The 14,639-nt window shown below is 44.6% G+C and overlaps 2 protein-coding genes across 9 annotated transcripts; one reads left to right on the forward strand and one right to left on the reverse strand.

Moving 5' to 3' along the window:
• The first annotated feature begins 269 nt into the window (after nt 1–269).
• Nucleotides 270–2,246, forward strand: LOC128755941 (PC-esterase domain-containing protein 1A-like). Its single transcript, XM_053860052.1, has 7 exons — nt 270–369; nt 462–541; nt 607–839; nt 904–1,054; nt 1,158–1,413; nt 1,712–1,828; nt 2,097–2,246. Exons 1-7 carry the CDS (start codon nt 270–272, stop codon nt 2,213–2,215), a joined length of 1,056 nt encoding a protein of 351 aa, XP_053716027.1. The 3' UTR covers nt 2,216–2,246.
• Nucleotides 2,247–2,411: 165 nt separating this feature from the next.
• On the reverse strand, nt 2,412–14,456 carry LOC128756259 (dynactin subunit 1-like). 8 transcript variants are annotated; one of them, XM_053860615.1, is made up of 32 exons: nt 14,321–14,456; nt 12,180–12,245; nt 11,907–12,101; nt 11,347–11,431; nt 11,233–11,264; nt 11,127–11,147; nt 10,219–10,242; nt 9,598–9,684; nt 9,217–9,375; nt 9,109–9,132; nt 8,262–8,459; nt 7,646–7,850; nt 7,483–7,561; nt 7,117–7,276; nt 6,932–7,036; nt 6,251–6,442; nt 6,065–6,181; nt 5,796–5,948; nt 5,564–5,724; nt 5,306–5,474; nt 5,175–5,243; nt 4,884–5,096; nt 4,651–4,812; nt 4,323–4,454; nt 4,121–4,246; nt 3,916–4,058; nt 3,675–3,841; nt 3,374–3,492; nt 3,107–3,302; nt 2,898–2,971; nt 2,732–2,821; nt 2,412–2,618 (listed from the first exon to the last, which is right to left on the reverse strand). In XM_053860615.1, the coding sequence occupies exons 2-32, from the start codon at nt 12,219–12,221 to the stop codon at nt 2,481–2,483; spliced, it is 3,837 nt and encodes a 1,278-aa protein (XP_053716590.1). In that variant the 5' UTR covers nt 12,222–12,245; nt 14,321–14,456; the 3' UTR covers nt 2,412–2,480. The 8 variants fall into 8 exon arrangements, with proteins under 8 accessions (XP_053716590.1, XP_053716592.1, XP_053716593.1 ...); XM_053860617.1 differs by lacking the exon at nt 10,219–10,242; XM_053860618.1 differs by lacking the exon at nt 9,598–9,684.
• Nucleotides 14,457–14,639: the final 183 nt, after the last annotated feature.

Genomic DNA, 14,639 nt, shown 5'->3' on the forward strand with positions numbered 1-14,639 from the left:
TGTCTGTCAAGGGAACTCTTCAGGGAATAAGAGACTTCATACCCACATGCTTCGATTTTCTGCGAGTTGGTAAGACCAGTTTTGGAGCGAATCTGTATGTGAAGAGAAGTTTGTAGAGTTAGGACACATGGAGAGGAGAGAGAGCAGAGGAAGGAGGTGAGGAAGGCCACACTGAAGGTCATGGATGCCATAGAGGAGGCCGTGGTGATGATGGGTGTGAGCAGGGAGGATGCACATGCTGGCTTCAGAGGGAGACTTCATGAAATCCAATGCAAGTTTGTTCTCCTCAGGACGTGAGGTGCTGTGTGAGTCACCAGCAGACCCGCCAGCTGCTCCACAACAAGTTTGTTGTGGTTTTGGGCGACTCAAGTGAGTAGACCGCATTGTTCAGAAGGTCTGACCTGAACAACGTTGACACAGACGTTGAAGCGAGTGCATCCGCTTGTGTGTGTGTGTGTCAGACCTCCGTGCTGTCTACAAGGACTTGGTTCTTCTGCTGCAGAAGGACAAGTACTTGACACAGGCTCAGCTGAAAACAAAGGTTTGCTCAGGGATGATGGTTGAAGACCGATCAACCCTCAGCTCACTGCGATCCTCCTCTCTCAGGGTGAAACCACCTTTGAGCAGGACCGTCTCGTTGAAGGAGGCTGTCTGAGCCCACTGCACAACGGCACCAGTTACCGGGAGGTGCGGCAGTTCCAGTCCCCTCATCATCTGGTGCGCTTTTATTTTGTCACCAGAGTGTACTCCAGCTACATGCGGAGCATTCTGGAAGACTTCAGACGCGGCACAAAGCCAGACCTTGTCATCATCAACTCCTGTCTGTGGGACATTTCCAGGTAAATGCATCAGCACCATCTGGCGCAGGCCGTCACAGATCCACTCACCGGCATGTGTCTGCAGGTATGGCCGCGACTGGGTGTCGCAGTACAAGAGGGACCTGTCGCAGTTTTTCCAACACATTGACGGGGTGCTCCCAGATGAAGCCCTGGTAATCTGGACTCAGACCATGCCGCTGGCAGAGCAGATCCGAGGGGGCTTCCTCGTGCCAGAGGCATGTCTTCTTCATCACACAGAAACCTCTGGATAACTGGAGATGAATCATGACAGAGACTTCCTCTGTGTCAGACTAAAACAGTCACTATTGTCCTCCTCAGATCTCCCACAGAGCTCCTGCCATAAGTCACAATGTGATCGAGGCAAACTTTTACAGCGCCACTCTGGCTGATGCCTACGACATGGATGTCCTCGACCTCCACTTCCTCTTCAGGTTCTCCCTCAGGCACCGAGCAAAAGATGGCATCCATTGGAACGCCATCGTGCACAGACGCATCTCCTCAATGCTGATGCTACATGTGGCCCAGGCCTGGGGAGTGAGCTTGAGTGACCCTGTCATCCCACCGCCTGCTTTTGGTGAGGAACACCACGCAGTTGTTCAACGCAAACCAAACATACAAGTGATGCTCCCAGTCTTAGCCAGCAGATGGCGCACTATGCTGAAGACATCTGTCCCACCAACCAGGTCTCTCTAGTCATCAGTCTCTGCATATTTTTTAACTGTGTGTTCTGAGCAAACTTAAGCTCATTATTATTTTTAACCTGTGAATGTGGCATTATTCAGATGATGCTATCAAACAACTTTCTGGTTTGTGGCGTTGACACACAGGACAATGAGATACACTCAGAAGTGTTGCTGGGCTTGTCTCCTCAGGGAGCCATCATCAGGTGCAACCTCTTGCTGGTGGTCTCACTGGAGAGTCACTCACGAACCTCTCTGCACCAGCAACACGACAAGCACCTGCCAGGACTCCTCCTCAGCACCAGAGACGTCAGTATTACACACTCTCTATGATATCATTTTAGAAACACAATTGCTCTCATTTTTTTAAGTTTTTTTTTTTTTTAATCATTTGACTGATAATGAAATCCGTAAAATAATGGGTGGGATGTTTGATGAAACTAGTTTAGTTCATTAACCAGAGTGATATCTCCTGAGCTAAGGTTAGGTTCATCAGAGTATAAACTGTGGTTATTTAAGATGCCTCTCTTTGCACTTGGTTGGAAATTTGGTGGTAAAGGTGCCGTTTGTCTGGCAGGATTCCACTACCCGATGGCAGGCTACAGGCAGGACGCTGACACGACGAGGGGCCGGCTCACGCATCACCACTACAAACCATACAGTGACCAAGGACGACCCAGAGGCAGCTACTACTAGGTTTAAAGTAGATTTTTTTACTGAGTTTTTAAGGGACAAAGGCAAACTCTTATCAAATGAGGAGCTACTTTGAGTTTGTATTTGGGGAAGAAAAACAGGCAGAGCGATGATCTGTATGTTCACTGTTCCAAAGTAAAAAGCTTGTTTTTGCTTTGTAATTATTTGAAATGTTTTCCTGGAAGTCAAACACAGACACAGAACGTAGTGAGCCCATTTATTAATCAATACAAGAAAGTGAAAATTGTCGAGTGTGAGGCGGACGTCTCTAGTCCAGCAGCAGCTTGTGCACTTGTGTCAGCTGCTGCTGTGACAGGACGAGTCGGTGGACTTGTTCTTGTCCTCGGGTGCAGGGAATTGCCACACGACCAACAAACACCGTCCCCTCTTTCTTCTCTCCGTTAGCCTGCAGCAAACACCACCACATACCGTTAGGAGGCAGCAGTGAGCAACTAGCTTCCAAGTTAAAAATACAGTGGCTTCAACCAAAAGACTTTGAGGTGCAAGGAGGATTTCTACCTTAACATAGGAGGATACTGGGAATGTGGCGAAGTCTGTAGCAGCTTTGGCTCCAGGCTGGTTGCTGATGACGTGCTCTGCTACCTCCCCCTGGAAGAGAAGGAGCTGCAGGTTTAAGACACCCAGCAGGGCAGAGACAATGGTTGCACTGAAGGAAGAGGTTCACCTGGAGCTTGTTCAGAGCATCACTGAGGTTCTGTAGTCGAGCCATCTGCTCCATCAGCTGAGCACCAGGACTCACTGGGGAGCACAAGACAGGTTAGTTCATGAAATGTAACTGTTTCATCAGGTAAAAGATCAAGCATGTCAATGGAACTTTAGGCCTCCATTTACAGAAGAGTCTTTTGAGAAAAATGATCACTGAAAGACGGGCACCTGTCGTCTTCCCGGTCACATCCACCACCTTCACTCCGGCGCTCAGCTTCAGCAGCGTGGCCAGCAGCTGGTCGGTACGGCGGTAGAGTCCCGTGTTGAGCCCTTCAGGAGGAGTGGAGGGGGACTTTGGTACCTGTGGCAGTTTGGCAGGGCAGAGGGGCGGCAGTGAGGCCAGCTGGGCCCGGATTTTCTCTGCCTGTGGGGCAGAACAACACGGGTTAGAGTTTCCTGAAGGTAAAAGGAGGGCTGACACTAGAACCACAGGACCTTCAGTCGGTTGTTCTCATTCTTGAGATGCTTGATGCCGAGTCTTTGAGCCTCAACCTGCTGCCTGAGCAGAGGAGAGTCCACGACCTGGAGAGGACCAGACATGGCCGAGGTTGTACCTGGTGAGCAGAAGACGCCTTTTTAGTGAACATAAAATGACCTCAGACTCCCAGATCAAAGATCATACGCTCATGTTAACCCATTTCATACTCATCATATTCAGAATCCTGTGCTGCTTTATCGCTTTGTACGAAAAATGAATCAGCCACTACATGTAATTTACCAAATTCTTGAACCTCACCTCCGACAGATCCTTGAACAACTGAAGCAATTCCAGCGATGGCAGGCCCCCGCAGACCCTCAATGGTCATCTTAGACTGGTTATTGACACGCTGTTTAAGCTCTGCCTTCTCAGCCTCCAGCTGGTCGATGTCAGCCTGCAGGGCGTCCATGGTCTCCTCAAACTCCCTGAGGTTTGACCACAGAACAAGTCAGAACCGGCAGAGCTAGAATACAGAAAAGGTTCCATCTCTCTGGCCTACTTTTCTTTCTTCTTCAAAACCAACAAGTTTTCATCCAGTTTGCTCTGGATCTTATCCACTCGCTCGTCTGCATCCTTCGTGGATGTGTCCAGCTTCTTCTCGAGGAGGCTCAGACGCACGTTGGCCTCGCTCAGCTCCTCCCCCTAGTGGGCAAAATACAGACATGAGTTTGCTCTAAGAAGGGCTCAAAAACAAAGCAACTCACCTTGATCTTGAGAGACTTCTTAAGCTCCTTGATGACTGTTTCTCTGTCCTCCAGTTTTGCTCCCAGTCCCTCTGCATCGGTCATCTCTGCCCTGACGCTAGCAGCTCGGATCTCCACAGGAGCACTCTGGAGGTAAATGTGAAAAGTGGGAGCTGAGAATGTTTAGCCTCCACGAATCGCTCACATTACAAAGGTCTGGTACCTTGCCCTGAGGTTTGTCGGCGTCGTACTCTCCCTCTTGCATGGCAGTAGCCATCTTGTTCATGGTCGCGATCACAGAGCTGCAGGACTGACGCAGACTCTCCAGAGCGTTCAGACCGTGAGCACCATAAACCTGCAAAGAGATAAAGAAGTTATATTTTGTTTTTTTCAATAACTCAAATTGTGGCATTGTGTTTGTAAAGGTCAAAGAATGTTTGGAAGAAAAAAAATGCCCTTATCAATATAACTTGGTTCACATACATTCAAAAGTTTAGGCAGCCAAAAGAAAGCACGGTGGCTGGCCTTCAGGGTCACAAAGTTCAGGATACCTGCTCCACTACTTTGCAGACGATGTCCTCCACTTTCAGGGCGTTGAGTCCTTCCTGTTCAGCCAGTGGAGCGATCATCTGAGCTCCTGCAGCAGCCACCTCCTGCAGCACGGCCACCACCCTGGTCAGCTGCCTCCTGCACTCGGTCAGAGTCTCAGCAACCTATGGGAAAATGAACACTCAGCGTGCACCACTCTCTTCTTCTGAGGAAAAATGTTTTCACCCCTCCTCACTTCAGAGCTGAAACTAAGGGCAGCAGGAACGCCGACCACGTCTGTTCCTGGCATTCTGCGGCGAATCTTCTTGCAGAACTGACGGATGTCGGAGCATGACGTGTCCAGATCCTTAAGCAGAACCGCCAGGCCAGAACTCTCCTGACCAGCGGACAAAAACGCCCGCAGACGAACAACCTCCACACCCATGCAGTCCAGGGCACTCTGGGTAAACTGCAGGGCAAAGATTGAATTCGGCTTTGGAGCTTGACAGAATAATATGGTCCAATGGTGTTTAAGTTGGAGACATACCTTGATGTGGTCTCCCAGCTGGACAGTGCAGTCTTCAGCGTGATCTGACAGGTGGACGTTGTACAGTTGCTGCGTGACACGGTCATGTTAAACAAGTCAGACACGAGCATTGGGAGATTTGAGGCTGTTACCTGATAGTACTTGATGGCCTTGGTAAGTGGCTCCACCTGGACAGTCTCGTCCAGTTGGTCTTTGTGCAGTAGGTCAATGAAGTAATCCAGCGATCGCTCGTGGAAGCTCATCTCAGTGTACAGAGTTCCCATACGTTTGAACACCTCCACGCTGCACGAGTTCAGGGCCCTGAACATTTCAACGTCCTTCAGTTAGATCTATGACAATTGCCTTCTGAATATGAACTCTGGTTTGGTTGAAATCCAGGTGTCACTCACTGCTCATATTTATGCAGCGTAGACTGCAGTAGGTTGAGGGAGTAGACCAGTCCAGAGGCGAAGCTGCGCTGCTCTCCAGGGGGTCCCCGGAGAGCTGTTCCTGGCGTGATGGAGCTGTTAAGATCGAACTTCTCCTGAGCTTGTTTGCTGATCAGCTCTGCCTGCAGGGAGCAAGCATATATGGATGGAGTTGTGAGAAGGTTCAGGCAGACAAAACATCAACTGGTGGTACCTTGCAGATGATGCGGGGGATGAGCAGCAGCACCAGGATGCAGTCATGGTCTCCTCCGTGACGCAGGAAGGAGTCTGGCATGAAGGAAGTGAGCAGGGACACCTGTCTGTTGGCCTGTGCCACCTCCATCTTCCTCAGCTCCATCTCAATGGCCTAGACACACAGATATATATGAGGAAACAAGACAGTTGAACAGCCAAATACATTCAGGCCTGCTCTTGACAGCCTCCGCCTGGAGATCAAGGAGCTGCATGGAATCATGAGCCCACCTTGGCGTACGCTTTGGTCTCTGCAAACTTGATCTTGAAGTCAAAGAGCTCAGCAGCAGGTTGTTGAACCGTCTCGCTCGTGGCACTCTGCTGACTCATAAGCTCTTTGTTGGCATCCTGGGGGACGACAGCGAGTCAGAGTCACAGGAAGTCGACTCTCATGGCTGCATGGAAGGCTCCGCTCACCTGGAGACTGTTAGTGAGGTCTCTGTATTTGTTGATAGTGTTCTGGTAGTCGGCGACCGTCTCCTGAGCTGCCTCCACCTTCTTCTCCGCCTCCCGCACCTTGGCTGCGCTCAGGTCCAGCTGCTCCCGCAGCTCCATCTCAGTTTCGCGGGCATTTTCCTGCAGCTCGTCGTTCATCTCGTTGATTGCTTCCTAGATCAGACAGAGAGGGATGTGTTTGCTGATCAGTGCAGAGCAGGGATGGGCAATTACATTTCCTAAGGGGCCAGGTTAGATACTGCGACTGTGGAGAGGTGCTGTCAAACCCAAAAGAGAGAGAAAAAAAAGTAATTGGACTTTAAAAAATGTGCAGATCTAAACCATATTCAATTTAAATATTCTCAATGTGTCTCATATATTTCAAAATCTACTGTCAATTTTATGGGACAAGAAATACTCCTAAAATAATACGGAAAAGACAAACAATTTAAATAAATAAATAAATAAAACAAGGAAGTTATGTTTCAGTTGCATCATAATAAACAAAAAACAATGCACAAGACAAAAATGTCAAACATTCTGACGTGATCACTTTTATAGTTTTACTCTGACTCCAGGAGGACCACATAAATACAGTCAAAGGGCCGCACTTTGCCCAGGTCTGGTGTAGAGGATGCTTTGAAAATCTGAAGTGAAGCTCACCAGATCTGTTACAGTCTCCCTCAGCTCCCTGACCTTCTCCTCCAGGTCAAGGTTCCTCTCAGTCAGTGTCTCTACCATCTCTTCAGAGCCCAGAGCTGCGTCCACCTAAACATGAAGAGAGCGTTATCCCTTTTACATCAGAGTGGATATGAATAAATATGCTTTTGTGTTTCCAGGAGCTTCACCTGCTCCTTCAGCTCATCGATGGTTGTCTCAGCCTGTGTCAACTGCTCCTGCAGCTTCTCCTTCTGGCTACGGAATGTCTCCAGCTCAGAGCTCTTCTTTTCCATCTGCTTCTGAAGCTTGACATGTTCATGCTTCTCCGAGGCGGAGAGGTCACGCATTCTGAAGATATCGGAGAAAAGAACAACTCTACACCTGCTCCAACTTATTTTGTCCGGGTGCTTGATCGTCACAACTCTCAAGCACCTTCATCTCAATATTTGCATCACTACACTTGTCAAGTCTTGAATCTTCACCAACAACATGAACGTTGCGTGACTGTTTCCCAAGGTCAGAACTAATACAGTCAAATGAGAACGGGAACACACCTGACCAGCGCCTCCTTCAGTCGTGCATTCTGCTCCTCCAACTGTTTGACTTGGTAACTGGATGCCGCTCCGTCAGAACCTGCAGGACAAATTCAATTCTACATCAGATCAACATAAACGGTAAACGGTGGAGGCAAAGTAGAAGTCTGAGCTGAGGCCAAACCTTTCTCAGAGATCTCGTGTCTGATGATTTCCAGATCCATGGACAGTTCCTCTACCTTCTCCTTCAGAGTCTCCACCTCCACTTGCAGGGACTCTGCCCGCTCCTCTGCCATCTCTTTGTCCAGTGTAGCCATTTCTATAGCGTCTGCTGTGTCTGACATCTCCTCCATGTAGCGATCTTTAGCCTCCTGAGCCTCCCGTGCTTCCTGTTTAGAAACAAAGGAAAAAATGAATGTTTTAAGTAATACTTAGATGAAAGTTGCGATCAGGGAAGCTAGCAGAGTTTGGTGAGGGGAAACAATAATATTTCTGTTTTCGGCTGGTTCAGCTGAAAGAAATGTGCTGTCCACATGGTGACATCACCAAGACAGCCTGGAACAGCAGCCATGCCTGGGGAGTTCTTGATGGGTAAGGAAATATTGAAAAGAAAGACCTCTGGTTTCATAACCTAAGCTAGACGGCCTCTTTCCAAGTCTTTTTTTTACCTAAATGTTTATCTCAAATGAGCAGCCAACAGAACAGCTTCATCAAAAAAGCTGAGAGATGCACAACCACCAAACTCTATTCAATTAAATAATATTAATTTAATTTATTTTCAGAGGTTGAAATGGCCAGACCTTCTTGGCCTCCTTCAGCTGCCTCTGCAGTTCATTCTGCTGCTCCTGCATTTTGTTCTTCCACTCCTGCAGCTGCTCCAGTTGGATCTTGTGTTTCTCCAGCTCCTTTAATTTGGCTTTGTCCTCTGTTCGCTTCATCTTAAGTGTCTCCAGCTTCTCCTCCAGGTCTTTGACCTGAGCGCGCAGCGACTCCTCCTCCTTGAAAAAAGCGAGAAAGCAGCATTGATGAGCAGCACTATAACACAATACAAAATTGTTGGTACAAAACTTGCAGCTATTACATAAAGCTGCATTAAAATTATTTGGAGCAGGGAGGAAAGATTCAGTGTATCTAGAGTTTATTGCCACAACATTCAGCGCAAGTGTATCGCTGCGGAACATAAGCCAAACTCCGGGTTATGGCAATGCATCCAGCCCACATTATTTTGGTGTAAAGCGTTATATAAGAGAAGCATTTAGGAGAAAATTATGAATATAATAAGATAGCAGTGTCATTTAATACTGATAATTGATTAAGGAAACATTCAAAACTAACTTGATGTGTCATAACAAAATAATGTTAAAGCAATTTAGAGTTGAAATAACAGCATTAGCGGAAACAAAAAAAGACCTTAAACCAACACCAACATTTATTATGAATTATTATTATTATTATAGCTCTTATAAATGGGTTCTGAGGATTACTTTCAGATTAAGAAAATGATAATTGTGCGATTGCTGTTGAAAGTCTCACACATTTAATTTTTAAGTGAATATAGAAGTGAATTAGTTCATGCTGGATCAGACCATTATGGTGTGCTGAGTCATGCAGCCATTGGCAAACCAAATAAAACAAAACAAAAACTACCTGCTTGGAAACAGAAGGTTCAACCTGCCCAAGTTTGAATAAATAATTAGGTGAGACATAAACAAATGAATAATTAAAAAAAACGTATCAACAGCTAAGTATCCGCACCTTGCTGGGTGTTGCAGGGACAGTTGATGCCACTGGTGCTGCCGCAGGAGTCCCACTGGGCTGTGGAACCATCGGAGCTCCAAGGGCTCCCTGGTTTGAGGAAAGGCCCGCCTCACTGACATCACCGGACAGCGAAGACGTCAGGTTCTCACGAGATGCCTGCAGGACAGGCATGGGATGGAAATGAGAGAAGTCGGCAAATCTAACCTTTTTAATGATGGGCTGTGTCACTGCAGAGAAAGGTTTTGCTACAGGAATAGTTTCATTTTAGAAAGAGAGCACCACGTGACCGACACCAGAGACCCTCTTTGCAACTGTAAAACCAGACTTTTAGTTCCCAGTGAGCAGACAGTCCTTAGGAGGTGAGGTGCTGGTTCATACCCTAAGCAGCATGTTGGGATGAGCAGGTGAGCGGATAAGGAGGGTTGGGAGGGAAGTGGCAGGGGTCAGGCGAGAGGGCGTGGTCCACTGACAGCAGCATCACAGAGACTTGATCAGCATGAGCTAACGTATGCTCATCCATACATAGAATGGCGTTGAATAAGCGCATTGTTAGAAGTCTATACATCCTTCAACCACCAAAATAATAGGCTTCTGGAAATATGTTCATTTTAAATAGTCATGTAAGAATTCCTTCATAAAGCAGTAAAAACATTGAAAGAACAAGTGACATCATACATCATAAAAAGGTTTCTAGACTTAAAAAAAGGTTTTGTCAACTTGTGACATGTTACCATTATAACTTTATGATTTCCAGAAAATAGCACTATGGAAAATGAAATTTTTTTTTTTCTTCTTCACATTTTAATGAACTTGTAGTAGGTGAACACTTTTTGTAATGCCCAATAAACGCCTCACATACTGCATATGAGTTAGTTTAGCGAACAGGTAACATACTATAGTAGGTATTTAAGACGGCGATGATCGAATAAATACACCAACTCTGTTGAACACTAGCTCTCATGCCCCTCGACCATCCCACGTTATTGGAGACAAGCTCACCTTTCCGGATCGGCGGACTGAAGACTGTAAGTGTCGCAAGACAAAGGGTTAGCAGCAAATGAGTACAGTTAATAGTGAAGCTTAAATTGCAGCATGCAAGCGACAGGGATGAGTCATGCAGGGCAGCTGTGAGGAGCCAAAACCATGAGGACAATGTTGTGAGTAAAAGACACCCTCCATTGGACTCCAGTAATGTCATTGAAGATACAACCATGCTGATGACAAGTGACGCTGCAAACACGTCATCTGTGACTTCACCATGTCTCGTGCAAATGTGGCAAAAAAAAGAAAAGATGAGCCTGAACTAGTGGTTGACAGATTGAACAGTTTAACTTTACACCGCAGAAAAGGAAGATTCTTATTTCTAATAATGTATGAGGCTGTCGACACACTCCTGTGTGGGATAAAGAGCAAACACAATTTCACTCTATTCCGTGGTGCTGAATATGAGTTGGTGTGAAGACCATTAAAACACAGTTCTCCTCCACTCACTGTAATATTGTCATTGTCAATATTGTCACTGATTTAACAAAGGCCCTCCTCAACTAAAACAGTGAACAGAGAAGTGGTTTGGTCACTAAATCAAATAGATGTCTGTGTTGTCCAAAATGAATTCAAATTTAAGATAGGCTGCAAGAACTGGATGGGACTCATAAGTTATCTACAAACTTGCAAGAAAGTGATTTACAAGATTCTTCATACTTGTGCGTGATTCCTTATTTAGTTTGTCCTTTTATACAATGCTGATTGTCAACGCTGTTTTGCTCAGAATATCTTCCAGAACCCACAACTTCAATGGAAATGTATGTTAGATCTTCGCCTCACATAGTATTCAAGATTAAAATAATAATCGGTAAACCACTAGTCTCCCTGTGAGAGTGACAGTGTGCAAGACTGAACATTTCTACCTTTTTAATGTTTAGAGGAGTCTGGAACAGCAATGACAGAACACAGTATTAATTAGCACGCACACCAACAGGACGCTTAAACTCAACCAGGAAGCCAGACCCGTACCTGTTTGGATGACTTGGGAGTCTCAGGAATATCTGAAACAAAGATCATTGAATGTTACATACATGACAAGAGTTGCACGGTTTCATTTTGGGGTTTTTTTCCATGTCAAGTCACCTTTGGGCCTGGGTGTCCTGCTGAAGGAAGTGGTCTCAGGAGCTTCAGGGGTGCTGGCACTGGAACTGTCTTCAACCACTTGGATCTGCAGAGAAATACAAGTGAGTGGAGCATTGCGAGTTCCATTATAAATATATTATGGTTTGGACACTAGTGAAGTCAGTAAATAAAATATGTGTTCAGTAATAGCTCATAAAATAAAGATATTCTTTGCATATGCTGGTTCATCTTAGGAATCAGCTTGCAATGAGATTACTGTTTTAATATTGGTAATCGTTGTTTTAAAGGTGAGTATATTTCGCTGATCTAACTGCATATTAATAATTCATTAAAAATAAAATGAAAAAAACTTGGTACAAAGATGTTATGTAGTTAGTGTTGAGGAAAAGTACATTTATTAAGTCAAGTTAGGGCTATGCTGGGCTCACATGTGTTTGGGATAGCAAAACAGTAAACACAAGGAAGTTTCCAATGTTTGACATGAATGAGATAAATAGTCAAAAAGAATCAAATGTATACATGCACATTTGGGTCATGTAAAGAATGTAAACATGTTCTACCTGAGACTGGCGGACAAATATTCCGTGATTCTCCTCACAAGTGAAGTAGCGCTTCCCCTGCACGGTCCCATCGTTCTTCCCTTTTGGTTCATCCAGGATAACGCCCACCCACTTCCCCGAGGCGAAGAGGGTGGCACCGATATAAGCCACAGTGCCACGCTGGCCCTTTCCAGTCACTTCCACCACAGAGCCAATCTGAGAGAAGAGACAAAAGCACCAGGATGAGCTAAGAACCTAAAGACAAAGCAGCGGACAAATATTTTGAGTTGACACCTTTGGAGGTTTACCACTCTCCACAGATCCTCCGCTGCTCATCTTGCTGATCAATGGGCTGGTCAGCTTAGAAGAAGACAAACATATTTGAAGTCAAAATCTCAGATATAAGTTTCAAATCAGATGAAAATCTATCGCCTCTTTCAAAAAAAAAAAAAAAAAAGAAAAAGAAACAAACAAACCAACTTGGCATTTTGTAAGATGCTCCTAATCAAAAATGCGATAAAGCAAAAGATTAGCCGGAAGATTTAATGAGACAATTTTTAACACCGACAGAAAACAACCTTACTGTTTGGTACGTTGTGAGACAATATGATTTAGAAGGACCCTTTTGTTTATATTGGCTTAACACAGATGACCTTAGGTTAATAAGCATAAGAATTTACAGTCTTCCATAGAGTGTGAATGTATACAAGACTGGCCTATAAAACTGGTTTTCAAATAAAACGCCTTGACGCATTCAGTCATATGTCCCAGAAATCCACAAACCGCCTGATGAAAATGACAACTAGCAACAAAGATGTTCATTCAGGACCAAGCTGGCCTGAAGCAGAGCAGCCTTGTTACTAATACTTTAGCAACACGTGAATTCATGCAGATAATACAGCCACACCATGGGAAAGCAACCTAAGAAGGGCGTCTCATGCTGAAGCTGTTTTTCCATCGAAAGGTAAAACGAACTATCACTTTTAAATGTATGCCTATAGATTAGCAGAGTGCAAATATTATTCCGATTTTACAAAGCCTTATCACATTTAAAATATGTCATGAACTCACCCGGGGAGTGTAAGAATGTCTCCTGTTTAGAGACATGATGAAAAGCAAACAGTAGATGACTAAAGAGACGCGAAACCAGAGGCAGAAGTTGTCAATGCTCCATTAGCTAAGTGAAAACTGAATGAAGAAGACAGTGCAGAGGATTCTGGGAGGAGTCAAAGATAAAGTAAGAGAGAGAGAGTTAGGTCTTTCCCTCAGGAAAGATAGAAATAATGCATGTAATGCTGTAAAGAAGATTAGCTACATAGTTGCTTACGGTGTGGGATACTCCATAAGGATGACACCTAAAGGTCCCTTCACCTAAGTTTTATGCCACTTTGATTTCAAATCATTACTATTATTGACATCAAACACATGAAAAAATACCCCACCATTAGCAAACCAAAAATTATCTCCGTTCACCACTCCATTTGTCATTTATACACAGCGACTGTTTGAATTAATGTAATTTAAAAAAAGAAAAGTTATAATCAAAACTGACTTATGAGCACTGATGTATTGAGATCAAATGCATGCTGTCACTATTAAAGTATACTTCTAATGGCACAACACCTATTCAAAGTGTCTGGATTAGTACATCAACCTAGGATGATTCTGTTTGTTCCTAATCCTTGACAGGGCTTTCGAGCTGAGAGGACAAAGGGAGACAATGAACCATACACCAGTAAAAAAAAAAAAAAAGATACGTGAGTGAAATTTGCATTTTGAAGATGTTCCCATCCTTGAGGTAAACATTTGAATCAATACCGTCAAAATGATGTCAGTGTTAGAGCTGATTCATAATGATCTGTTCGTTAGATGTGAAAATGCTAGCATGCCTGTCCATAAAGTCACACGAATAGAAACTGATGGAAAACTTAAACAATATGAACTGAACAAAATGATGATGAGGTGATGTTGCTTTACAGTAGACCACCAACTCAGTGCTCAATCACCAACTCTAAGCCCTCATCATCACAATAATAACTATATTACTTTTCAGGTTTGTCTAACCACTTAACACTGACATGTGCGGAGAAAAATGTTCAGTATTGCATACATTATGTATGTATATATATATATATATATATACACAGACAAAAACAGGCAAGACACTACGCATGGCTTCATTGTTTTGAGTTGCAGCCAGAATCGAAGCAGAAACAGTTAGACGATTATGTAGACTAGAATTGTACGTGACTGGCGCAAAAAGAAATCGTACACCATATCGGTTGACTTATTATTTTTTTACGAGGAAGCTCTAACACTGGACTTGATAATGTCCTAAAAAGGGAGGCTAACGCTAACACGGCTAACACTCTTTATTTTGTCACTCACTGGACACGTCTAAAAAAAGAAAAACAAAAAAACGTATGTTCCCTTACCACACAACCGAAGACACAAATCCCAAATGTAACAAGTGAAATAGCAAAACCCCCGTTTTCTGTATGTTAATAAAAATCATACACAGAAGGTTGCCAAATCCGCTGTTTGACAGCTCACTTCCGGTGTGATAGCGTTAGCGCCCCTGGTGGCTCCTCACACTATGACATTAGAACGCCTCTGAAGCGAGAAAAGAACCCAGAACTAGAACTTTAATGGAATAGAATATTTGGTCTCTGTACATGCATACTAATTCAACAATACCACCTTCACTTACGATGTTTCCCCATTGTTTTGTTTTTTCCCCCACCTTTTAGTAAT

Source organism: Synchiropus splendidus, chromosome 3 (assembly GCF_027744825.2).
Source record: "Synchiropus splendidus isolate RoL2022-P1 chromosome 3, RoL_Sspl_1.0, whole genome shotgun sequence".
Lineage (NCBI taxonomy): Eukaryota > Metazoa > Chordata > Actinopteri > Syngnathiformes > Callionymidae > Synchiropus > Synchiropus splendidus.